The 26,608-nt window shown below is 39.1% G+C and overlaps 2 protein-coding genes across 3 annotated transcripts in view; both read left to right on the top strand.

The window, feature by feature from the left end:
* The window catches only part of UBE2Q2 (ubiquitin conjugating enzyme E2 Q2), a 60,042-nt gene extending 53,995 nt beyond the window's left edge, over positions 1-6,047 (top strand). For both annotated transcript variants that reach the window (XM_057723505.1, XM_057723504.1), the window contains 2 exons: positions 2,480-2,546; positions 4,416-6,047. In XM_057723505.1, coding sequence (XP_057579488.1) covers positions 2,480-2,546; positions 4,416-4,447 — 99 coding nt within the window. In that variant the 3' untranslated portion in view covers positions 4,448-6,047. The remainder of the gene's footprint in view (positions 1-2,479; positions 2,547-4,415) is intronic.
* Positions 6,048-7,570: 1,523 nt separating this feature from the next.
* Positions 7,571-26,608, top strand: part of FBXO22 (F-box protein 22) — a 28,255-nt gene continuing 9,217 nt past the window's right edge. Inside the window, exons 1-5 of the mRNA XM_057723503.1 lie at positions 7,571-8,154; positions 8,523-8,661; positions 17,520-17,607; positions 18,405-18,500; positions 21,334-21,498. Coding sequence (XP_057579486.1) covers positions 8,003-8,154; positions 8,523-8,661; positions 17,520-17,607; positions 18,405-18,500; positions 21,334-21,498 — 640 coding nt within the window. The 5' untranslated portion in view covers positions 7,571-8,002. The remainder of the gene's footprint in view (positions 8,155-8,522; positions 8,662-17,519; positions 17,608-18,404; positions 18,501-21,333; positions 21,499-26,608) is intronic.

The raw sequence follows: 26,608 nt of genomic DNA, 5'->3' as shown, positions 1-26,608 counted from the left end.
GTTTATAAATGAGCAAGATTGGGGAGCCGAATCTGGGAACCTTGAATAATCCCGAGGTTCTCCAAAGGGACTAAAGTGGTCTCATGTTAGTTGTATCCACAGTTCTCATCAGCAGCAGACACAGATACTTGAGGAAGGGATTTCTGATTTCAGCCTGTAAGATTCTCAGAGATTAAGATCAAGCAAATATGAATTCAGTGAAAGATGACAGTCACATAAGTAGACAACCTAACATTCATGAGAACTGGCAGAAACAATGAATAAGAAATTTTACCAAAGACTTGAGGTTTTGGAATTAGCAGTTATTAAAATTGTGAGAAAATGAATACTTATATGTAAAATCTAGTGTAAAGAAAAAAGAATCATAAAATTAAGCAAATAATAAGACCAAGAATGATGAGACAGATCTGAAAAAGAATGAAATAGAATTTGTAGAAATGAAAAATGTTGAAATGAGAAACTCAATAGATTAGACATCAGAAGAGAGAATTAATTGATTAGAAGAAATAACTCAGACTGTTGCACAGAGAGACCTGGGGATAGACAGTACAGCAGAAGTTAAGAGGTAGAGCTCAGAATGAGGTCTAAAACATGTCTTATTAGAATCCCAGGAGGAGATGATAAAATTATGTTAAAAATGAGAAATAGAAATCAGAAAGTGAAGTTGTTGAAGCAAGTCTAAATAAATGTCATAACAAATATAAATGAACTAAAGTTACCAGTTTGAATTAAGAAATGGTCTTTAAGAAGTGTTTATTTTTTTTTACTTTTACTTAAAAACATTTTTTTGAAGTATCGTTGATTTACAACGTTGTGTTAATTTTTGTATTAATGTTTTCTGTATAGAAAAGTGACTCACTTATACATATATAAAATATTCTTTTTCATATTCTTTTCCATTACGGTTTGTTACAAGAACTGTATTTAAAATGTGAGGTTACAAAGAGATTGAAAAAAAAATTGTTTTTTAAGAAGGATGGATGATAAAGATAGGCCAGTATAGGCATACCTTGGAGATATTATGGGTTCAGTTCCAGACTACTACTTTGATAAAGCCAATATCACAATAAAGCAAGTCACATGAACTTTTTGGTTTCCCAGTGCATATAAAAGTTACACTATACTGCAGTTTATTAAGTGTGCTCTAGCACTATGCTGAAAAAACAATGTACATGCCTTAGTTAACAAATACTTTATTGCTAAAATATGCTAACCATCACCTGAGCCCTCAGTGAGTTGTAGTAGTAACACCAAAGATCACTGGTCCCAGACCATCGTATCAAATGTAGCGATGAAAAAGTTTGAAGTATTTCAAATTACCAAAATGTGACCCAGACACACAAAGTGAGCCAGTGCTCTTGGGGAAAAATGGAGCCTATAGACTTGCTCGATGCAGGGTTGCCACAAAACTTCAAATTGTAAAAACTGCACTATCTGCTAGGTGTAGTAAAGTGAAGTGCAGTAAAATGAGGTTTGCCTGTATATACTGACAAAAAGCTGATGTAGCTGCAGTATCAAACTGTGATTTTGGAACAGAAAGTATTAATGACTACTTAATGATAAAAGTCTGACTTAAGCAGGAGGATATAATTTTTTACTTTGTCATGCTACCTATCATTTGTTGAGGGAAAAAGCAGGGGACAGTGACTAATAACAATAGGCTGTACATTAATTTTCTTATATAACCTTAAGGATATACAAGGAACCTAATAACAGTAGTTAATTTGGGTAGAAGAAGGAAGGTGGATGAGGGGAAGAGCTGGGTGGTTGCAGGATGGGTAGGAAGGAGAGTTGTCCCTTAGAATGTGTTCATACATTTATTCTTGTGCTGTGTGAATTTATTAAAAAATTATATGACATAACATAAATAGCTGTGTACCACTGTGGAGAATGCTTATGATATATTAATTGGAAGTTAAGATGTAGGGCAGTTGTACTCATGGGGATAGAATTAATCCTAAACTTGGCCCCTTAAAACAGGTTCTAATCTAGAGGTTAACAAAAGAAGACTCCTTTAGTAATGGCTTGGTGCCACTTGGACATTATTCTTTAGATTTTTAACTCAAAATGTCATTCATATGTGTAGTCCTTAAAGCCTAATGTTTCCTTCCCTGAAAGTAGTAGTTTGTCATCCTTTCTTCTTTTTTTTTCTTTTGATGGAAGTTATGAGGAAGAGAGTATTTCTACTTGCATCCAAATAGCATCCTTTAACTTTATTCATAAAGCCTTGTACTTGTGCAGTGGTAGGAGGACTTATACAAATGAACTGTGAATTTGGTAGTTCTTTATTGGAGAACAGTTTCAGTATTGTTATCCCTCTAAAATTGTAGAGAGTAATGAAACAAATTTATTTTTGAAATGGAAATATAATTTAGTTTCCTGTGTTCTTTTTAAGTACAGTGGTGATACATCCATAAATTATTTGTGATGATTTTCGTCTGCTTACAGTTTTGATATAAAATGTATAATTCTCTTTCAGAATCAATATAATCTAGCACGAGCCCAACAATCCTATAATTCCATTGTACAGATACATGAGAAAAATGGTATGTTTAATTCAATAGGTATTTATTGCCATTTATGAAATTGTACCTAATGTACAGTTGATATTTATTGTGCTTTATTCTTCTGGTTTTGCTTTAACTTCTTACAAAATGTGGTTACCACAGTGAAAAACTTCAACTTGAGAATTCACTGTGCTTCGTTCAGAATCTTTGTATCCTAAATACTTGACCTGGGAACTTCTGAGTCAGAGTCAAGATTTCTGAGTAGATTAATGAATGGATCACTTTACTCACTTGAAATGTGTGGTATTGAGATGGAAATTGAGTTAAAAGCAACTCTAAAGGTGGAGTTCTTTGTTAATACTGAGTAAATGCAATCAGGATCAGGAACCAGTTTCTGAAACTTCTTCAGACTACTTAATGCTTTTTGACAATTGTACACCATTATTTATTCAACTAAAAAAGTTCTAATTTCAGTCTATACTTATGAGTATTTTGAGTTGTAAATTTTAAAAAATTATTAAAATAGCTTTCAAAATATTATTGGCCTTACTTTAAAATTTGCTTATATTTAAATGCATGTTTGGAGTTTTTGTCTCTAACGGTGAAGTAACAAACAAGTAGACTTGGATCGAGAGGACCTCCTATCAAGTGCCATTTCTATCGTTCGCTAGCACTGTGGCCCTGAGCAAGTCCTATTACCTCTCAGCCTGAGTTTCCTTATCTCTAAAATTGGCATGATGTCTGTCTTGCCAAACATGAGGAAAAAACGAGTAGTGTATGCACAGCACTTTATAACCAAGTGCTGATATTCATGGTAGCTGGAGTTGATGCTTTTCTGTGCAGAGTAAGTAAATTGATAGGAAGTAGTTTTCTTCAAGAGTATTTACAGTAACATGTTCTTTACTTTGCTGGAATGTGGTAGTTTGTGACTTAAGATTTGTGTTTTGTGTGCGCTCACTTTTAATGACAGAGCAAACTTGTCACTTTTGCAGTGACTGCTTACTTCTGAAAGGATAGTATCCAAATCATTTTTCAAGCTTCTGAAGAGGGAAATGATAAAACTTGAGGATAAAGCTGGGTTTTCATACTAATAATCATCTCCAGCACCCTAAATTAACAGACCCAGAGACTCTTGTATGCTACTTCATTAACAACGTGGACACTCCACAAATCTTGGTATATTCATACTGTTCCAATGGCAATTTTGTACCAAACAATACTTAATCTCATGCTTTTTAGAGAGAGTTTATATTTTTGTTGAGTTTAGAAACACATTTTTTTTCTTTTATTTTTTGTTAAGTTAGATGTTGAAGTCAGCATTCAAAAATGTTTATGGAAAGCACTGTATTTGAGAAAGAGTGGGCGTGTGTATAATTAGCTACAGAGGAAGAGCAATAGATTCAGATTCAAGAGATGGATTCTAGTACCTTCTGCTACTAAATCTGATCTTGGGCTTAGTCACTTAATCGCTGCACCTGCTGAGATGGCAGCCTCACTGGTAAAATGACATCACTGCACTGATGACAGTCCAAGTTCCTCTTATTCTAAAATACCAAGATTTTGTTTGGAGGATAGTTATTTTCCTTTCAAATACAGTATTGAAACAAAATATAGAACCTAGCTTGTTGTTTAATATTCCACACTGTCCTCTATAGGTAGAAATGCCGTATAGAGATCTTATGTTGAAAACTCAAGTACAATTTATCCATAGAAAATAACTTTATATTGTGAACATAAATATCAAAATGCTATGTTACCAACCCAAGTGTAAGTTTAATTTTTATAGTAGGTTTAAACAGGAAAATATATGGGTAGAGAAAGTATCTAACCTTAGTAAAATGCCATTTCTCCTAGTTGGTTTAAGAATTAAAGTATTTTAACTGTTTTTTTTCCCCTGTTCTTTTTCAGGCTGGTACACCCCTCCAAAGGAAGATGGCTAAATGTGTTGACTTTTGTATGTTTGGACCAATGTTGCTTTAAAGAAAATCTTTCCAACATGCAGACACAAGCTTTGAGTGCCCCTATAACAGCAGTACCGAAGATGTTAGCTAATAGATATTTTAGTGGATAATCTGTCAACTGATCCAGTATAAGTTACAGCCTTTCCATTTTTCTCATTTTAGGTATCTTGGACTGAGCAGTGGGGCCTTTACTGTATTTTTCCTGATAAATACACATACTGGCCACTCTTTATCATCTCTTTCTTGAAAGGTGAAATGTGTTAAGCAGACAAGTCAGCATCAGGTTACTGAAGTTGCAACTTGAGGGCAACTTTCCCATTTTGAGCTCATGCGTTACAAGGATTTGCAATATATTGTTCCATTTAAAGCCAATAAAAGTTTAATTGATGTTTAATATTGGTTTAGAAAATTTAAGCTGTTCTAAATCACAGTAGCTTTTTCAGGTTAAAACCATTTTATTTTATTGCCAAAATAATGACAGGAAACATACTTATTAAACTGGTTAAACTTCTTTTTTATGGCTATGAAGATCTGAATTGTTTTCTGAAGATCTGCTCTTAAGTGAGTTGTACTTAGGTGAGCAAGGCTGTGCCAATTAAGGCTTGTAAGTAGTAATTTCCACTGGGGCATCAGAGTCTTGCTGGGCTGAATCTGCTTCTTGTTGGTTCAATATTTCTTATGAAGAAGAGCTTGAAGTATGGAGCTTGAAGTTATTTAAAATACTAAGTCATTTTACGTTTCCATTTTATTAACGGGATGTTGCAATCAGTTGTAAACTAATAAACTTATAAAGTGATTGGCACAAAGACTCCTTGAACAAAAACTGCACACAGTTAAGTACAAAAAGTATCTAATTTGGAGGCTTAAAGTTTTTGCTATAGTCATAACAATGGCTTTTACATTGAAAGACTAATGGGAACTCTACGTATATTAATTCTTTTATAAAACCTGACTCAGATCAGTGTACTCTCCATTTTATTGCCTTCCCTGAATCAGTCCTGTTGGGTTGGTAATAGATTTTTTTATATACCCAAATTTGATTTAAAATCTAGTTATTAAGCACTTTTAAAAAGAAATCCAGAAGCACATTTTTTCTGCACAAACCAATTACAAAGTTCAAAAGTGTTTCTTAGGCTTTAAGACCCAGTTTTTAACTTTGTAAACCACATCTGAGAGACTTGGCACTTCTGCATTATTGTGTTTAATTTCTTTCTCTCTTTTTTTTTTTCTATTTTGGTTAAGAGTACAGTAGAAAAAAAATTTCTGCCATTCTTGTTCACTTGGTTACATTTGTATAAAGTTCTGATTGCCGGTTGCTCAGATAACAAGTGACAAGGCAGAATTCTTTAAAGCATTAAAGTTCCTTAAACCTAAGGCTAAATCTTGAATACATTATTGAATTCTTTAATATCCCAATGGCTAGCAGATTGACAGCTGCACATTTGGCATGCTTTGTTTTTTTTTGGTTTTGGGGGTTTTTTTTTTTTTGACTATTTTTCATTGCAGATTTATTTGGCAATGTACAGTAAATTTTGTAAACTTGCATCAAGTTTATGAATAAAGAACCATTTAAAAATAACTGTCGCTTTTCACTCGTAAAAGATACTCTTTGCTTCAAGTTTCTTAGGCTCTGTTGGGTTTTTGGAATAGGATTACATATGGTGGGATGGGGTAAGGAGAGGCTTAAGGTGAAGAGAGGTAGATTGATTTCACAAGAGAAAGCTAGAGAACCCAGAATTGGTGTATATAAACTTCGCATATTCAGGATTTCCCCAGCATATTCCCTCTCCCACGCTCATTCCTTAATATAAATTCAAGTGCTGCTTTCTTCATGGCTGTCCCTAGTTCCCCAAGTTACAGTAATCTGCTCTCTTTAGTGTACCCCACAGTCTCCTTACACAATTGTCAATTTATCTCGCATATAGGAAGTGCAGAGGTAGGAAAATTCTAGGCATGATACCTCTGCTTCTTTGTGCTTTTTCCATGTTGATTTTGTCTTTGGATATAGACTGTTGTCTTGGATGTGCAGCCACCTTCATCCATCCAGAGGTAGATCATGGTCCTGTCGTCTAGTGTCTCCTTAGGAAGTGAGGAAATCTTTAGAAGTCCCTCCCACCCTCCAAAAGCATCACTGCCTCTCACTTTTCCTTGGCTAGAACTAGGGCCAGTGTCTGCCCCTAAACTAATGGCTGGTGGAAAGAATGAAGCCATCATGATTGCTTTGGACCAGTGGTTCTCAAAGTATGATTTGGAGAACCCTGGAGATTCCTGAGACCCTTCTAGGAGGTTTTTAAGGTCAAAACAATTCTCTTAACACTCAAACATTATTTGCTGTTTTCACTCTCATTCTCTCACAAGTGTACAGTGGAGTTTGCCAAAGGCTACATGATGTGATAGACGTGATATTGCAAAAGACTGAATTCAGAAGCAGATCGAGCTATCTATTAAGGCAGAAATTAGATGTTTGCAAGATGCAGAGTTGCTACACTATTCAATATTTGGGGGAGTGGGGGGGAGTGGCGGAGATTTGGTAAAAGTACTTTTTCAGAAGTTATTTTGTTTATATGTGAATTATTTTAAGTGAATGTTTTTTTTAATATGGTAAATATAGTCATAACCCACGTAAACAAGCTCTTCGGCGTTGTCAATATTTAAGAATGTGAAACAGTCCTGAGGCGAAAATATTTAAGACCTGCTTGTTTAGACCAACCAAATTACCAGATCAGGGCCTTGTTAGCAAGGAAGCGTCGGGGGGGAATGGATTTAGCTGGGAAGACAGCAGTATCCGCTGTGCTTACATTCTATCTGTGGTTCTCAACCTGGGCTTGCATCACGGAAAATCTCATGTCACCGTAAAGAGAGAACTCAGACTGCTGGGCCCCACGCCCAAGTGTTTGATTCAGTAGACCTGGGATGAGGGCCGAGAATGGGCCAAACTGAATTAGTTCCCAGGTGAATCATGCTACTGGCAGGAAACTACTGCTGTTTGGGACGTGCTTTCACAGCAATGGTAGGTGGTCTCTAAGCCGTTTTACACCTTCAGAACTTGAGGGCTACACGGGGTTGAACAAAGGCGATGCTTTTCACTTTTTTTTTTTAAAGCAGATACTGTCAGTTCAGAAATTGGACTCATGCTGTTAACATGCATTGGGGCAGTGAAGACCGATATATTATCTACTTTATGCCTTCAAGAACTCATGAATTAGAGAAAGACGTGCACCGACAAAGAAAATGCCGCTGCAAGTGCAGTGAGAGGCACAGAAGGAGGTGGATATGCTTTGCCTGCGTAAAGCCCGCTGCAGCGTTCGAGGAGGACTCCAGCAGGCGAGGCCGCCAGCACCTCCGCGCACCTGCCGGCGCCCCAAAACCAGCGCCGGAAACGCTTTGGCCTGGAGTCACGTGGGCGCCTCCGCCGCAGCCCCGCCTCCCCCGGCCGGCCGGAAGTGGCGCGTGCGCCTGCTCAGTGCGCGCACCACCGGGCCGAAGCTGCTGCCTCGGAGCCGCCGTGTTGCTTCCCCGTCAGGTTGCTGAGGCATGGAGCGGGTGGGCGGCGGCGGCGGCGGCGCCGATCGCCGCGGCTCCTCCTCCGCAGGCCCGCGAAGCACCTTCGTGTTGAGTAACCTAGCGGAGGTGGTGGAGCGTGTCCTCTCCTTCCTACCCGCCAAGGCGTTGCTTCGGGTGGCCGGGTGAGCGGAGAGGAGGCGGGAAGCTTACCTCTGACTTGCCTGTGCTGGCGGGGGGGGCGGACCCCGTCGGGACCCAGAGCTGACCCCGGCTCCCCGCCCTGCCCCGGGCGGCGCCCCCGTGCGTTAGGTGCCGTGCCGCGGCGCCCCCCGGGACCCTTCCCACAGGAGCCGGTTCCCTCAGAGGTTTCCCCCGCCCCCGGCTCTCCTTCCGAGCCGGCGCCCGACGCCTCCCCCTCCCGGGGACGTTGCATCCCGCCGGAGTCGGCTGCTGTTGCGCCGATGGGTAGGCGGGAGGCGGAGGGCTGTGAGCCGCAGGAGAGAGGGAAGTGAACGTCCGTTCACAGCCCTTTGTGCGTCTGCGTCCCCAGCGTGTGTCGCCTGTGGAGGGAGTGTGTGCGCAGAGTGTTGCGGACCCATCGGAGCGTCACCTGGATCTCCGCGGGCTCGGCGGATGCCGGCCACCTGGAGGAGCATTGCTTGGTCCGCGTCGTAGCCGAAGAGCTTGAGGCAAGTAAGAAGGGGTGTCGTGTGCCGTCCTTTGCAGGGTTGTTGGGTCAGTCGTTGAGAACTAAATACAGCAATTTTGTATGTGGCCTTACTTTCTGTAATTTAGGGAAATTTTTCTCGTAACATAAAAATATTTTGTAAACATCAGTTTTAATGACTGTATTGTAAGGATGTACCATGTCTTTTTTGACCGTTCTTCACATACTGGGCATTTCATATATCCAGATTTTCACTATTATGAAAATACTGTTTAGAATCTTTTACCTGCTTCCATTGTCACTGTTTTGCAGGGATGGTAACTGAAGGATCGCTGTTGTTTAGTGTCACGTAAAAATGCCAAGAACCAATACTTAAACCCAAAAATTTCAATCCCCGGTCCTGTTTAAAATTATATGTTTAGTAATCTAAATTATTAAAAGCAAAAAAAGAATAGAAAAGAAATAAGCCAAAACGGTATCAAAAATTTCCTTTGGGGGTAGAAAGTGTGTGTGTGTGTGTGTGTGTGTGTGTGTTGTGTTTATAAAAACTTTTCTGTTTTTTTTCTTTCTTCAAATGTATACTACTGCAAGTATTATTTTTATTTAGCTTTAAAAGTTTATATATTGTAATGGCTGTTAAAGCCAGGCAGACTTAGGTGTGAACCCAGCTTTGGCACATACTAGCTGTGTGACTTTGAAAATGTTGCCTAAACTCTCTGAACCTGTAAAATGAAAAGAAAATAATACTGTTTCCACTCTTACAGAGCTGTTGTAAGGATTAAATAATGAAATGGTAACGCACCTAACATTACCTGCAATACCAGGAATATGATGTTTTCAATAATTGAAATTATTATTCTCTATTAATATCATTACTAAAATTCATACATTAATACGCTTAAAGAAATTTGTACATTGTAGAAAACTCTAGTGTGGAGACAAAAACATGAAAACCTTGTCCAAATCATTCACACTGTTTCCTTTATGTTTGCCAAATTATCTAGTAGATGTGATACTTTATAGCCATAAAGAAAGTTGCTTTAGCTTTTTTACTAGAAATATTAAAATCCACCAAAAATTTTATAAAACATCTTGGCATTTGGAACTTCTTTAAATGAGATTCTAGTTGTCTTCTGTTGTGCTTTGAGAAGATTTCATGTTGAAGATTGCCATTGTCACTGCTTCTAGTGAGACTTGGGAAGGAAAATTCAGCAATTGCTTCTCAGTGTGTACCAGAAAAGAGAATCATAAAACCTCAGGTCTAGACTTCCAAACTTTAAGCATAGGAAACCCAAGGCCTAGTAAGCACTGCCAGGGACTATTTTGCTGGTTTATGGCAGTCAGCACTAACACCTAAATCTCTTAAATTCACTCTCCTTTTTTCACTACATCAGGCATCACAAACTCAAATGACTCCAGAGTTAGGTAACTCAGGTGCGTCAGATGGCTCAGTGTAACATCATAAAGAGTGATAGGGCTATGGCAGACCAAATAGTGCTTGCTTCTCCTTGGCCCCAGTCAAGGGGAATGCAGTCTAATGAGTGTTGCCAGAATGTCTGCTTTTTCAAAAGAAATCCATGTTTTGTGTAAATATGTGGGAATTTTAAATGTTGGCAACCAAAATACATTTGTGTGTGGTGTGTCTGGTTTGTTTTGTTGAAGAAAATTTTTTATTTTAAAATTTAAGTATAATTGACTTACTAAGTTAGTTCCAGATGCACAACATAGTGATTTAGTATTTCTGTACATTACAAAGTGATGACGTAAGTCTAGTTATCATCTCTCACCATATAGTTATTATAATATTGATTATATTCCCCATGCTGTACATTTCATTCCTGGGACTGATTTATTTTGTGACAGGGAAGTTATACCTCTTAATCTTCCTTACCTGTTTCACTCATCTCCCAACTTCCCTCCCCAGTGACAACTACCTATTTATTTTTATCTGTGGCTCTTCCTGATTCATTATGTTTGTTCATTTGTTTTTTAGATTCCACATATAAGTGAAGTCATGTGATATTTGCCTTTGTCTATCTGACTTATTTCACTTAGCCTAATACCCTCTAGGTCCATCCATGTTGTCACAAATGGCAAGATTTCTTTCTTTTTTATGGCTAATATTCCATTGCATAGGTATACCACATCTCTGTCTATTCACCTATTTGTGGGCACTTAGGTTGCTTCCATATCTTGGCTATTGTAAATAATACTGCTGTGTATATATCTTTTCAAATTAGTGTTTTTTGTTTTGTTCTGTTTTGTTTTCAGAAAAATACCCAGAGGTGGAATTGCTGGTTGTATGGTAGTTCTATTTTAAATTTTTTAAGGAACCTTTATACTGTTTTCTGCAGTGGCTATATCAGTTTACATTCCCATCAGCCGTGCAGTACAAACAGGGTTACTGTTTCTCTGCATCCTTGTCAGCACTTATTATTAACTGTCTTTGATAATAGCTATTCTGACTAGTATGAGGTGGTATCTTGTCATGGTTTTGATTTGCACTTCTCTGATAATTAGTGATGTGGAACATCTTTTCATGTGTCTGTTGCTCCTCTAAGTCTTCTTTAGAATCTGTTCAGGTTCTCTGCCCGTTTTTTAATTGGGTAGTTTGTTTTTTTTTTGATAAGTTATATGAGTTCTTTGTAACTTTTGGATATTAACCCCTATATCAGATATACATTGTTTGCAAGTGTCTTCTTTCATTCAGTAGACTGCCTTTTGGTTTTGTTGATAGTTTCTTTCACTGTGCAAAAGCTTTTTAGTTTGATATAGTCCCATTTGTTTATTTTTGCTTTTGTTTCTCTTTCCTGAGAAGACATATCCAAAAAAGTATTGCAAAGATCCATGTCAAAGAGTATACCACTTATGTTTTTTTCTAGGAATTTTATGGTTTTAGGTCTTACATTTAAATCCTTAATGCATTTGGAGTTTATTTTTGTGAATATTGTGAGAAAGTAGGCTAGTTTGATTCTTCTGCATGTAGCTGTTCAGTTTTCCCAACAATTGAAGAGACTGTCTTTTCCCCATTGTATGTTCTTGCCTCCTTCATCATAGGGGAATTAACAATATAAGTGTGGGTTTATTTCTGGACTCTATTATGTTACATTGATCTATGTGTCTGTTTTTGTGCCAGTACTACGGCATTTTGATTACTATAGTATAGTTTGAAATCATGGAACATGGTACTTCCAGCCTTGTTCTTTGTTCTCAAGGTTGTTTTGGCTATTTGGGGTCTTTTGTGTTTCCATACAAATTTTAGTTTTATGAAAATGCCATTGGTATTGTAATAGGGATTGCATTGAACCTGTAGATTACAATGGGGTGTATGGTCATTTTTACAATATTAATTCTTCTAGACGATGACCACAGCATATCTTGCCATTTGTGTTGTCTTCAGTTTCTGTCATCAGTGTCTTGTGATTTTCTGAGTACAGGTCTTTTACCTTCTTGGTTATTTTGTTCCTAGGTTTTTTCTTCTTTTTGATGTAAATGGGATTGTTTTCTTAATTTTTCTTTCTGATAGTTCATTGTTTGTGTATAGAAACACAACAGATTTCTATATAATAATTTTGTATCCTGCAGCTTTACTGAATTCATTTAATAGCTCTAATAGTTTTTTGGTAGTGAATTTAGGGTTTTCTATCTGTATTATTATGTTATCTGTAAACAGATAACAGAGGGTTTTACTTCTTTTCTAATTTGGATTCCTTTTATTTCTTTTTCTTGTCTGATTGCCACGGCTAGAACTTACAATGTTGAATGAAAGTGGTGAGACTGGGCATCCTTGTCTTGTTCCTGATCTTATAGGAAGTGTTTTCTTTTGGTTTTTCACTGTTTAGTATGATGTTAGCTGTGAGTTTGACATATATGGCCTTTGTTATGTAGAGGTTTGTTCCCTCTATATCCGCTTTCTTGAGTTATTATCATAAATGGATGTTGAATTTTGTCAAAAACCTTTTCTGCATTTATTGAGATGATCATATTTTATCCTTCAGTTTGTTAATGTGGTGTATTACATGGGCTGACTTGCAGATATTGAATCATCCTTGCATCCCAGGGATAAATTCCACTTGATCATGGTATATGATTCTTTTAATGTATTATTGAATTTTGTGTGCTTATATTTTGTTGAGGAGTTTTGCATGTGTATTCATCATGGATACTGGCTTGTAATTTTCCTTTTTTATGGTGTCTTTATCTGGTTTTGGTACAGGGTGATGCCTCATAAGAATGAGTTTGGAAGCGTTTCTTCCTCTTCATTTTTTTGGAATAATCTGAGAAGGGTAGGTGTTAAATCTGAATGTTTGGTAGAATTCACCTGTGAAGCTCTATGGTCCTGGACTTTGTTTGTTGAGAGTTTTAAAATTACTGATTCAATTTCATTGTTGGTAATTGGTCTGTTCATATTTTCTGTTTCTTTCTGAATCAGTCTTGGGAGATTATGTTACTACAAATTTATTTCTTTCTTCTAAGTTGTCCATTTTATTGGTGTATAATTATTCATAGTAATCTCTTCAGATCTTTTGTATTTTTGTAGTGTCAGTTGTAATGTCTCCTTGTTTATTTTATTGATTTTGGCTCTTTCTTGATGAGTCCGGTTAAAGGTTTATCAATTTTGTTTATCTTTTCACAGAACCAGCTCTAATTTTCTTCCTATTGTTTTGCTGTCTATATTTTATTTATTTCTGCTCTGAGCTTTATGATTTCTTCTACTAACTTCGGGTTTTGTGTGTCCTTTTTCTGGTTCCTTTAGGTGTAAGGTTAGATTTTTTAATTGAGTTTTTCTTGTATTCGGAGTAAGCTTCTATTGCTATAAACTTACCTCTTAGAACTGCTTTTGCTGCATCCCACAGATTTTTGGATTGTGTTTCTACTTTAATTTGTCACCTCGTATTTTTTCTTGTCACCAGGTGTTTGATTTCTTCAGTTACCTGTTGGTTACTTATTGTTTGGCCTACCAGTGTTTTATTGCAGTTTTTTCCCTTGTGGTTAATTTCTAGTCTCATAGTTTTGTGGTCAGAAAAGATGCTGGATATGGTTTCAGTCTTCTTAAATTTATCAAGACTTGTTCTGTGGCCTAGCATATTATCTATCCTGGAGAATGTTCCATGTACACTTGAAAATAATGTGTATTCTGCTGCTTTTGGAGGAAATGTTCTCTGCTATATCTGTTAAGTCCATCTATCCTAATGTATTGTTTAAGGCCAGTGTTTCCTTATTGATTTTCTCTGGATGATCTGTCCATTGATGTAAGTGGGGTGTTAAAGTCTCCTACTATAATTGTATCAGTGGCACTTTCTCCTTTTGTTTCTATTTGCTTTATGTATTTAGGTGCTCCCTTTTTGGGTGTATATATATTAACAATTGTTATATCTTGTTGGATCAATCCCTTTATCAAAGTAGTGCCACCCAGCTTGCTTTTCATTTCCATTTCCATGGAATACCTTTTTCCATCTCCTTACTTTCAGTGTGTGTGTCTTTAGATCTGAAGTGAGTTTCTTGTAGGCAGCATACATATGGGTCTAGTTTTTTTACCCATTCAGTCCATCTGTGTCTTTTGATTGGAGCATTTAGTCTGTTTACATTTAAGGTAATAATTGATAAGTATGTACTTATTGCTGTTGTGTTCATTGTTTTCTGGTTGTTTTTGTAGTTCTTTTGTTCTTCTTTTGCTTGCTTCCCTTGTGAGTTGATAACTATCCTTAGTGTTAGGTTTGGATTCTGTGTGTGTGTGTCTATTATAGATTTTTGGTTTGTGATTACCTTGAGGTTCATGTATAACAGCCCATGTATATATTTGTGATTATTTTACGTTGATGATTCTTAAGTTTGAACATATTCTAACAAACCTGCATCCACCTTGACCCTTTGTTTTTGACATATTTTCCTTTTTTTTTTTGTTCATGTATCACTTAACTACTTTTTGTGGATATAGATGATTTTTCTATTTTTGTCTTTTAACCTTCCTACTAGATTTTTATATTTCCAGGTGTGGTCTTTTCTGTTTAGAGAAGTCTCTTTTTCTTGTAAAGGCTGTTTAGATGTGTTGAACTCTTAGGTTTTGTTTGTCTGTGAAACTCTTATCACTCCTTCAAATCTGAATGATAGCCTTGCCAGATAGACTGTTCTTGGTTGTGGGTTTTCTCCTTTCATCACATTGAAAATATCGTGCTGTTCCCTTCTGGCCTGCAAAGTGTCTGCTGAAAAGTTCGCTGACAGTGTTATTGGAGTTCACTTGTACCTAACTAGTTGCTTTTCCATTGCTCCTTTTAAGATTCTCTCTTAATCTTTAATTTTTGTCTTTTTAATTACCATGTTTCTTGGTGTGGACCTCTTTTAATTCATCCTTTGGGACTCTGTGCTTCCTGGACCTGGGTGTCTGTTTCCTTTCCCAGGTTAGGGAAGTTTTTAGCTACTATTCGTCAAATAAGTTCTCTGCCCCTTTCTCTCTCCTCAACTTCTGGGACCCCTGTGTGATGTGAATGTCAGTACTCTCGATGTTGTTCTAAAGGTTTCTTAAACTATTGTCATTAAAAATTTTTTTTTATTCTGTTCAGCTTAATTTGTTTCTACTACTCTGTCTTTTAGTTCACTCATCCATTCCTCTGTATCATTTAAGCTGCTGTTGGTTCCTTCTGGTGTGGCTTTTATTTCAGGTGTTGTATTTTTCAGACATGTGTGCTTCTTCCCTATCGCTCACTGTTAAACTCCTCACTGGGCTCATCCATCCTTTTCCTGAGTTCACTGAGCATTTTTGTGATCGTCACCTTGAACTCTTTATCAGGTAGATTGCTTATCTCACTTCACTTAGTTCTTCTGGGATTTTGTCTTGTTTCTTTGTTTGGAACATATTCCTCTGTCACCTCATTTTGCCTGATTTTCTGTTTTTATTTCTTTGTATTAGGTGGGTCATTTATGCTTCCTGATCTTGGAGAAGTAGAAGCTGTCCTATGCCCAGGAGCACAGTTCCCTCTGGTCACCAGAGCTGTATCCTCTAGGGGTGCCCCTTATGTGGGCTGCAAGGGCCCTTCTGATGTGGCAGGGCTGGGTGTGCTGGTAGGCAGGGCTGGTCCCCCAGCCTGGTTGGCTGCCAGGCACTCCTCATGTGAAGGCTGCCAGCTGCTGGTGGGTGGGGCTAGGTCCCAGTGAAGTTGGCTGTGTGGCCTGGGGGAGGGGCTGGAGCTAGTGGGTAGTTAAGCTCTTGGCACTAATAGGGAGGACTCCAAAATGGTGCTCGCCAGCATCAGTGTCCTGCTAGAGCAAGCTCCCGTAAATGGCCGCTGCTAGCGTCTCTGTCCCTAGGGGGAGTCCCAGGTACCTCCTGCCTCTCTAGGAGGCTCTCCAAGATCAGGAAGTAGGTATGACCCAGGATCCTTTCAACTTGCTGCCTCTGAGCTGGGACTCAGCATATGAGATTTTGCATGCACCCTTTATGAATAGAGTCTCTGTTTCCTCCAGCCTCTGGCTCTTCTGTACACAAGCCCCACTGGCCTTCAAAGCCATATGTTCTGGGCCCTCATCTTCCTGGCGCAGGACCCCTGGGGAGTCCACTGTGGGGCTTGGATCCCTCCCTCCTGGGGGAGAACCTCTGCAATTGTGATTAACCTCCCATTTGTAGGTCACCTGTTCAGGGGTGTGGGTCTTGACTGTACTATATCTCCAGTATCCCCCTTCTGCCCTTCTCATGGTAGTTCCTTCTTTATGTCTTTAGTTGCAGAAAATTTTTTCTGCTAGTCTTGAAGTTGTTTTCATCAATAGTTCCTTTGTAAATAGTTGTACTTTTGTTGAAGTGCCTGTGGTAGGATGTGAGTTAAGGTCTTATTACTCTGTTATCTTGGCCACTTCTCCCCAAATTATATTCTTTGAAAATGCCTTGTGGATCAGGGAGACTACATCCGTAGGTCTTATCCAGCCCTGAGGCAACCTCAAGAGTCATCATTCTTTCTCAGTATCTTTTATGAGTTTGTCTGTATGGAATCTATTCTGAAACATCTTAACTTCCCTCAATTGACATTTCTTTTTCATTTAATCAGTGTTGAGGCTTTGTCTTATGCTAACTTCTTCATTCCAATTTGATAGTAAAACTCTTTGAAGATAACCAGCTTAGGAGGAAGAATATGTTCATCCTTTGCATTTAGTTGAGCCACTTTGCCACTTGTCTGTTATGAATTTTGGTGGGAAACATGAGTGAATAAGCCCAGGTTGTAAGGGCTTACAACCTCCCTTGTAAGTGGAGATAAGACACAAATAAGAATGACTAGGATGTCAGGGATGTCACAGATGAGGTCAGAGGTCCTAAGGAATTCTAGAAAAAGGTTTTATAGAGGGTCTGGCACTTAAGGGAAACAATCTTAAATCAAATACGAAAGGAAGAGAGCTGCAGAATATATACAGAAGTGAGCTTATCTGGAAAATAGTGAGTAATAGATTCCTGTGAGAAACTAGTTGGCAAGCTGGAAGTGAAGGCCTGGATTATTTAATTTAATAGGCAATGAAAAGAGGAGTGATAGTCTGTATACCTTCTCTCTTTTGCTGAGATGTTTCTGTTGCCGACATACCTGTTCACATAAAGCAAGTGGAATCTTTTGCTGGTACTTAAAGTTTTTGTTTACGACCTTAAATTATTGTGAAAATGAACTTCTGGCATCAGGGTGGAATGAGTGTGACTTGAAGAAATAATAGATGCTCAACAAATGAACTGAAAATGAAAGAACATGAGTGAAAAACAAATGAGAAACGGATAGACTCAGAATGCCAATATTGACCTGAAGGGAGGGTAGGGCAACAGTAGTTTCCACCAGGGCGAAACTTTAAGGGACCACAGAAGCATTCATAGATTTGTATGATCAAATTCTGAATTTTTTTATTCCTTTGCAGAATGTCCATATCTTACCACGGACAGTTCTTTACATGGCTGATTCAGAAACTTTCATTAGTCTGGAGGAGTGTCGTGGCCATAAGAGAGGTGAATATCAAAGGGAAAAGTTCTGGATTTTTTCATTCCCTGATGTACATCTGTTTGGAGATGAATATTGTTCTCATCCTGAGAATTACTGACTTTCTGATGCTATGGGCCTACTCCCTGCAGAATGCATGAATATACTGTCTGAACTTTAAGGACCCTTTTGCTTTGAAGATTGATATCTAAACCTTGTGGTACAATTGAAACAAATTCTTTAGAAAGGTGTTTTTCTCTTTTTGAAATACTTTAATCCTCCAGGCACTTCTTTTTAACTGTTAAAACAGGATGTCTGTCTTTGGCTTTTCAAGTCTGTTATTGTGTTGGATGACCATTTACCAAGGTTATCTGGAAATACTGTGCAATCTTCTTGGCTTGCTCAGCAAAGAAGCAGACTGTGTCCCGTGATGCACACACTGAGGCCCGGGGTTAGACTCAGATAGTGGATTGTCATTGATCTGAGTCCAGGTGACTATGCAGGAGAAAAGTCATTATGCTTTAATATCAGCTGAACAGAAAGGTATAATAGTACATCTGAAATTCAGCTGTTGCTGCTGATGTCATTGAGGCAAAAGCAGTATGTGAACAAGTGGAAAAAGGCAAACTGTCAGTTGAAGGTCAGATTTAGAATTCAACATGTTAAAACAGAGGCTCAAAACAGAAAAACTTTTGTTTTTAATCAGAGCTTTCCGACTTCCTTGCAGAGTGGTCTGGTGTAAAATAATATTTGCTTTTTTCCCCCTCCTCATCAAATTTAACCTTAAATGGATGACATTGAATAATTTTCTTCTGTATTATTACAGCCAGGAAAAGAACTACTATGGAAGCAGCATTTGCCCTTGAGAAGCTATTCCCAAAACAATGCCAAGTTCTTGGGATTGTGACCCCAGGAATTGTAGGTGAGAGAATACCAACTTGACTTCCCGCTTTGCATTAATGTGGGATCCTGTAAAATGGTGGGTTATTTGTAGCTTAAAGAATGCTTATGTTTTTGGCCATCCAAAATACAGTAAAATTGGTCATATATACCATTGTACTATATTTGACTTATATTAATTTTCCTTAGGTTATTATGGTCAGTATTTCAGATCTCTGGGCTGTCCATGTAAACCAAATCTAATTCATATCTTTCTAGGAGCCATTCATAAGAGGACAAAGGTCTCATTCTTCCTCTCTACAAATTAGAAAGTATTAGTGAGCATTCTTACTTTGGTTAGTTCAGCCAGAACTGTTTCTGGTGGGTAGGGGTGAGGTAGGGCTGGGATCAGGAGCTGCAGTAGGTTTTAGTAGGAAACCTCTCTTTCTCTGCTTGGCTGCCACTGATTGAAGTTTGTAGCATGAAGTTTTCTTTTGCCAAGTTTGCTATTGGTGAATTTTTGCTGGTTTTAATTATTTTTGATTCTGTTCTGTAGCTAATGGGGGGCAAGATCCTGTTGAGGCTGTCATGGTGCAGTGAGAGAATACCAACTGTGGGAGGTTCAGATCTCTGGATTGAGACCCCAGCTGTACCGCTTTAGTATCTGTATGACTTTGGGCAAGTTAGCTGACCTCATGGGGCTTCAGTTTCCCTGTCTGTGACATGGGGCTGATTGATAGCACCGTCCTCAGAGGGTTTGAGGATTAAATGAGTTAGCACATGTACAGCATTTAGAATAGAGATATTCAGTAAGCAGTGAGTAAATGTTAGCCGCTATTATTTTCTTTGTTGCACTCAGTAGTACTCCATAGATGGCATTTTTAATCTTTACTGAGAGACTTTTCACTGGAATTGAGGAGTCTTGTACAATGAACTACCAAGGATTTCAAGTGTTTACAGACGAATAAGGGTAAATGTATGATTGATGGGGGACTGGTTCATCTCTCCTACTATGGGCTCCCACACCTGTGCTATTACATCAGCCACATCACCACAAATTTCGTTTTTCATTGGATTAAAAAAATGACAGCAGTGACTGATTTTCTTTTAACTTCTGAATTTTCCTTAAATGAGTGATCTAGTTTCTGCCATTAGTATTAACAAGTGCTTCTGTAGAAACATGGCTTTCATTTCTTACATCATTTTGTTAGACCTCTCCACCCTACCCGCTATGGCTTCCTCAAAGCATGACCAAGTTTCTCCTCTTTACAATTTCAGCTTGGGGTCAGGGACAGGAGAGGGCAGGCCAGCCTGGGCAACCCTCTTGCCTCTGTGACCCTGTAGTGAGGGGTGCAGTCTACCTGAAGCCTTCCTCTCATGCTTGCCGTGTCCCAGAGCAGTTCTCCCTGAGATCTCTTATGATCTTCATGTTGGGAGTGAGTATCGTTCCAACTCCCTTTCGTCGGGACCTGTCCTCTTGTGTTTTCTGGATCTGCTCCTCACCCTTCTCATTGGATCTTGATATCCTTCTTTTTAAAAATTCCTTTGGCTATCTAGGTCCTTTGCATTTCCACATATTTTAGAATCATCCTGTCAATTTCTATAAAAAGCCTGTTGGGATTTAATTCAGATTGTCTTGAGGCCTGCTACAGACAAAAAAATTGCTTTCATGTTTTGATATTTTTTGTAGGAGAAGAGGGCCTCGTAATATGCTCTGAAATTTTATTTTCATGTTTTTTAATTCAGAATGTATTATGTGGGGTTTGATTTGATTCTGAAATTTTCTCTCAATATTTTTTTTCCATTTTTCTCTATCTTTGGTTTCCAAAAGGCTTAACACTTTTTTAAGTTTCTTTTTTATACTAGTAATAACCATTTATTGTTCTAAAAAAAATTAGAAGATAAGCAACTTTAAGCTTTAAGTAGAGTTAACCACTCTGTTAATGTTATGGTGCATAACTTTCCAGATTATATTATATATAGTATAGATATAGATACGGTTAGACATATAGAATAGATATATGTATATATGTATGTGTATGTATGTGCATAAAATACATGTATTTATATAAAATAAAGTTTTCAGTGAACTTGTTAATCTATGGTAATTGTATCAGTCTGCTAGGGCTGCTGTAACAAAATACTATAGACTGGTTGGCTTAAACAACAGAAGTATATTTTCTTACATTTCTGGAGTCTGGAAGTCCAGGGTGTTGGTATTTTTCCTTTCTCCTGAGGCTTCTTTCTTTGACTTACATACAGCCATCTCTATGTAAGAGTCCTCACATAGCCTCTTCTCTGTATGCCTTCATCTCTGATGTCTCTTCCTCTTCTTGAAAGGACACCAATCTTATTGGATTAGGGCACCACCCTTGTGACCTCATTTAACCTTAATTGCCTCTTTATTTAAAGGCCTTATCTCCAAATACAGTTGTATATGTGTGTGTATGTATATACATACATTTTATATAATTGTCAAATATTCTATGATAAATTTTTTCAAGTAGAATTGCTGTGAAGATGTAATTACTACCCACCCCCCAACATTTTATTTAGAAAAACTTCAAACCTGTAGAAAAGGAGTGCCCATATACCCTTCATCTAGATTCACGATTGCAGAAAATTTTGCAACATTTGCTTTTTCTGTCTTTGTTTATGAAAACATTTCTTTCTGAACAATTTGAAAGTAAATTGTAGGCATCATGACCTTATACCCCTAAAAATTTCAAAGCTGAGAAACTCAGATATTGGCTTATTTTATTGATTATGTTAGTGACCGAAACTGTAGTTACCCAGGTGTGCCTGGGTAATTTACACCAGATGAAACTTCTGTTTTTATTGAATCTGTTCACAAAACTGTTTAACTTTTTCTGTAGTGACGCCAATGGGATCAAGTAGCAATCGACCTCAGGAAATAGAAATTGGAGAATCTGGTTTTGCTCTATTATTCCCTCAAATTGAAGGAATAAAAATAAAACCCTTTCATTTTATTAAGGATCCAAAGAAATTAACACTAGAAAGGCATCAGCTCACTGAAGTAGGTAAGTTGTTATTATTTACCATTAATTGCCTGTATTGTTGATTGACTTTGTTCCTTTGAGAGCGTCTGAATTGGGTACAAGTTACTGCACATGTGGCTAGTTCAAATTAGTGATTAACAGAGGCTAGTGCAATAGTTTTTAGGTAGAATGGATTTACTTTTTAAGTTATTTTACTTATATTAAAGCCTGAGAGAACCAGAGATGAATTTTCCATAAATACTCTGTTGGTAATAAACCTACTTGCATTTAATTCTGAATTTTGAAAGACTTCTTCCTCTTTGAATATTTTCTTATCACTTTGCTCTGTTTTGTTTTTTGAAGCTGAAAAGTTTGTTTTATATCTCTTTTACGCTAGTAATAAGCATTTGCTTTTTTAAAAAAATTAGAAGATACAAGTTAGTTCAATATTGACCAGTTAGAAAGATGGGAATAAGTGTAATGAACTTGCTAAGTTGTAGAAATAGTGGCAGTTAAGGCAGAGTCTATCAAACAAAGGTTTAGTAGAATATATGAGGCAGAAAGCTTGGCTGGAGTAGACAGGTCATGCATGAGAGGTGATTTTGAAGAGGTGAAGGGTTGGCTCAGTTTCTAAGCTTTGATGAGAAAGCTTAATTTAATATAGTAAGCAACAAATTAATGATTTAAGCAAAGCAATGTTAAGGCCTTTCATCTGCCTCTGCAGGTGAATTGATTGGGGTTAACTTGTTAGAGAAGCTTGTGTGGCCTTTGAGTCAGTGCTTTTGCTGGAGGTCATATCGCCAAGCCTTCTCTGTGCTCTCTTTTTTGGACCAGAAGTGAGTATGGTGCCTCCTGGGCATGCTCTCCTCTGTCCTGTGGCAGCCTGGAGAATCATGATTGAGGTCCTCATGGTAGCAACTGCTTGAGGCTAGAAGCTTAGTTTTTGTCCATTTACAAGAAAGACTCAAAATCTTGAGTAGAAGAAACCATGTACTTTATGATAAAATAGTTATTAGATTTGCTTTAGACCTTGTTTGCAGTACAGTGCTAAGTATAGGAATCAGAAAACTGAAAGGAAAAAGAGCCCTATGTGTTTCTGCTGTGTGAAGTGTTTCTGTTGGTGTCCTTTGCCTAAACTGTTTGCTTTCAACAATTTTGGCTTATTCCAAGGCATCGTTTTCATCCTGTTTATGGCCTTCTGGAAATTGAGGTGTTGCCTAGACTGAGATGATAATCTCTATTCTTTCCCATACTGTTTTCTTCTAAACTTGGACCGTTGTCTTTTATGTGGACAAGAAGATGCAGGCATTGGAGGTGGGCAAGGAATGAGTGGTTGGAGGCTGTGATGTGGGACATGCCTGCTCCACAGATTCTCAGCCTGCACTCCTGAACCAGACACCTGGAGCAACTCTTCTCTGTTCTGTGACGTTGAAAGGCACACTGTTCCTGGTAGTGTCCCTCAGGCTCAGCACACTTTCTCTGTAAAGGCCCAATGGTGAATATTTCAGGTTTTCCCAGTCATACAGCCTCAGTTGCATCTGTTCAACTCTGCCATTGGAGAGCAGAAGCAGCTATAGACAGTATGTGAAAAATCGGCTTTGTTCCAATAAAACTTTATATACAAAAGCAGGGGGTGTGGATTTGGCCCCTGGGCTCTGGTCTGTCTTCCCCTGCATTGTTCACTTGGCTGCTCTGACTAGAAAGTGGTGTGTGAGCAAAGCAGCTGAGCCTCCTGTGAAATAGGCAGTGCCTCTGCGGGCAGGGACCTTGCGTGTGACATTATAGTAATTCTAGACCTTGTGTATAGGGTGTTGTAATCAGCCTGAGCGTCACAGTACATATAATATAATATATATACACATACACACTTTCTGTTATATTCTTTTTGAAGAATTTACCAAAGTGGTGCATTTTTTGAATGAGGCATAGGTTATTTTAAGGTCTGTATGGTATCCCGTGTTAAAAATAGTCTCTGGAATGAAAAAAAATGTTAAAAAAAAATATGTATATATGCCAGCACAATTCTTAAAAAATGAAGGCAAAATACCTCTGTTTCCTAAGTTCCATAAAAGCCAGTGTCCATTCATTCAAAAACTGCTCACGTTATATGCCAGTCACTGTATGTGCAGGGCTGTACAGAAGCTTGTTGGAGACACACTGTCCTGCCTCCTGGGGCTTCCAGTCTGTCAGGCCAGGCCGACTTTGAATAGAGTACCATAGGGTTGTAAGTGTTACCAAGTAGAAGAGGTGCTAGGAAACTTAACCATGGGACTTAATTCACTCTAGGGTGTCGGGAAAGTGACATTTGGGCAGAGCCCTGAGTAGAAGTGAGCTGGAGTGGGGAGAGGTCCCTCAGATGTAGAGCTGGGAGGTTACTGACAAAAATAGATGAAAGGACAGGAAATAGAAAGGGCCTGGCAACTCACCTTCAGGGTTTAGATGCTGTAGATTCATTCTCTGGCTCATTTATGGAATAGAAGGAGTTCCAGTGTGTCTGGAGAATGGTGAGAGTGAGGAAGGGGGAGTGTGGTGTGAGGCGGAGCTGGGAGTCAGGCTGGGGCCGGCTCTGCCTCCTAGGACACACTAAGGATTTTTACACACTTAAGGGCAGCGGGAAGCCAGGATTCTAAACAAAGGAGTGATACAACCAGATAGGTCTTTTGAAAACGCCCCTCTGGCTGTGGTGTGAGTGGCTTGGAGGAACACGAGAGAGGATGCAGGAAAAACAGGGTGCTGTTGTGGTTGTGGCACGTGACGTTGTAGAGACGCGGATGGATTCAGGATGAAGGTTCGAGGTGGAATCAACAGGATGAGGTGATGTTGGGGTTGAGAATGAGGAGGGTGGCCGTGTTGTCACCTAGGCTTCTGCCAGTGCAGGTGCACAGTACCTCCTCCTGAGGTGAGGAGTAGATGAGGGCGCAGGTTAGAGGAGGCAGATTATCAACTCTGGGTTGGACACGTTGAATCTGAGATGGGAATATTGAATAGACGGTTGCATATGTGGGTCTGGAGCTTAGGAGAATGGTCTCGACCACAGATACAGATTTAGGAATGTCAGGTAATTAATGGTGATTGAAGAAAAAGGAACGAGCGCAGTAATTGGAGGGGGAGCGGGAAGGAGGCGTGGCAGTTGCTGTTGCTTGTCCAGGGTTGTCGCTGACAGGATGCCATCGTGTTGCTCCCTTAGGCTTATGTTGAAGACTTCATTGAGACTCCTCAATAAGGAGGTCTTCAATAATTTCCTAACCTTTTTTTAAGCAGCTTGTTTCTAAGTAAAATCTCACGTGGAAACCAGCATAAAAATAAAGCAGAGCAGAGCTGCCTTCTCTGGGCACTGGTGGAACCCTATGCCCAGCAGAGCGTAGTCTGTAATGGAGGGGAGGAGCCTCCTGCCCTGAGGTGGTCTACACTTGTTCCTTAAAGGCTTTGAGTTACCCAGTTAAGTGGCCCTAGCATCAAAGCAGTGTGTGGTGGCCCATGTTCTGTCTACAGATTGCTTGTCTGCTGATTACTTGTAAGATGAGCTTGAGCTTAAGAGCCAGGGCTCTTTTCCTCCTTGGAGAATGCTGGAGGGTGGGTACCTAGTACATCAGTATATCAGGTATCACACACCTGTGATTCTCTGCCTTTCTCTTTTACAAGTACATCCTCTGACATCCTCTTAAGTAAAGCTCAAATCTGTAACAGTGCCCCTTGGGGCGTAGTGATTTTCTAGGCTTTGGTTTTATTTGTAAAGATTGACATTAGAGAAGATCTTCCACTGAATTTTATATTTTCAGTCACCAGAGGAAGTCCTGAAGAATCCTCGAGACTTGCGCTTGCAAGGAGACGAGTGGACGTGTCTGTCTCCCAGAGCCCAGTGGGTACCAGTTCCTTTTGGGCAGCCACCTCTGGAGTGTGTATTTATTGCTACCTCTCTGGTCTGAGTTAGGTCCTGTAATAGGGGGTACAGTTTGCATGTTTTAATGTGAATTTTGAAGACGTTGAACCCTCCTAGACTTTTATAGGAGCTAAACAGTAAGTAGTGGGTTGTTACGGGCATTAAATAAGTTAACTTCTGTGAAGCGCTTGGAAAGGCGCCTAGCACAAGTGCTGTTTCTTGTTACATTGTTGACCTCAGAACCTTGTGGGTGGTTCAGGTCCTTTCTGCTTACTTCTTTTTGGTCTTTAGATGACTACTCTGCCGGCAACTGAGAGGGGTAAAAACTAAATTTTAATTATTTGTTGTCAGATTCCAAAAACAATTTAAGGGATTAACTTTTTAAATTATCTGGAGATTTCATAGAGAATCTTAAAGGGGGCCACAGGCAGTGATCAGGTGCAAAGCAGAGGAAAATAGTACTAAAAGTTAGGTGATGGAACTTGCTCTGCTTTAGAAGCTGCCTAACGCTTGAAAAAGCTGGGCAGCTTTAGAAGCTTCTAAAGCAGGAAGGTGACAGGAGGGTGGTGCCAGTGTTCTGTTAGGCTTTCCTGCCCTTTGTGGTGGACTTCACTCAGCTCCAGCAGCAGAAAGCTAGGAAATGCCAGCGATAAGGGGCCTTGTGGGGGCCTGCTTCCAGCTCCCGATGGTGACAGGATATAGCCCCCAAACCGCAGACTCGTGTTCATAGAGCTGACTGGCGTGGCGCTTCTCTTTTTTTTAATCCCCTACCATGTATATAAAGCGACACGGCTTCTGATTGTATGACATTAGAGAGATTTTGGGATAAGGTGCATCTCAAAAAACATGATAACTACGTGAAACCTGGAGAGCAGCACAGGTGACCCCCAGCTGGTTTGGAAGATAGGATGCGTGGCTTCTTTCTTCTCCCTCTAAATTTGATGTTTACTTCAGATTCATTTGATTCAGGGGGAAATAGTGTCTTGAGCGTCATTTCATTATTTGATAACTTGTGGTCGGGGCCCTCCGTTTAGCCAGACTGTGTTTTGATAGCTCTCCTCTATTGCACCCTTGCTGGGGGCCAGGCACTGGGCAGGGTTGGATGCTTCTTTTTGACATTATCTTATTTAGTCCTCACAACCGCTCTTGAGATTTGCTCCTGCTCCACTTTTAGAGGAGGACTCTGCACGTGGAGAAGTTGAGTAAATTGTTCAATCAGATGACTGCAAGGGGTTGAGCCTGAGTTCTGACCCAGGTCTGACTCCAAAAGCC

The sequence above is a fragment of the Hippopotamus amphibius genome, chromosome 2 (assembly GCF_030028045.1).
Source record: "Hippopotamus amphibius kiboko isolate mHipAmp2 chromosome 2, mHipAmp2.hap2, whole genome shotgun sequence".
Taxonomy (NCBI): Eukaryota; Metazoa; Chordata; class Mammalia; order Artiodactyla; family Hippopotamidae; genus Hippopotamus; species Hippopotamus amphibius.
This window is presented reverse-complemented; position numbering and strand designations above follow the sequence as displayed.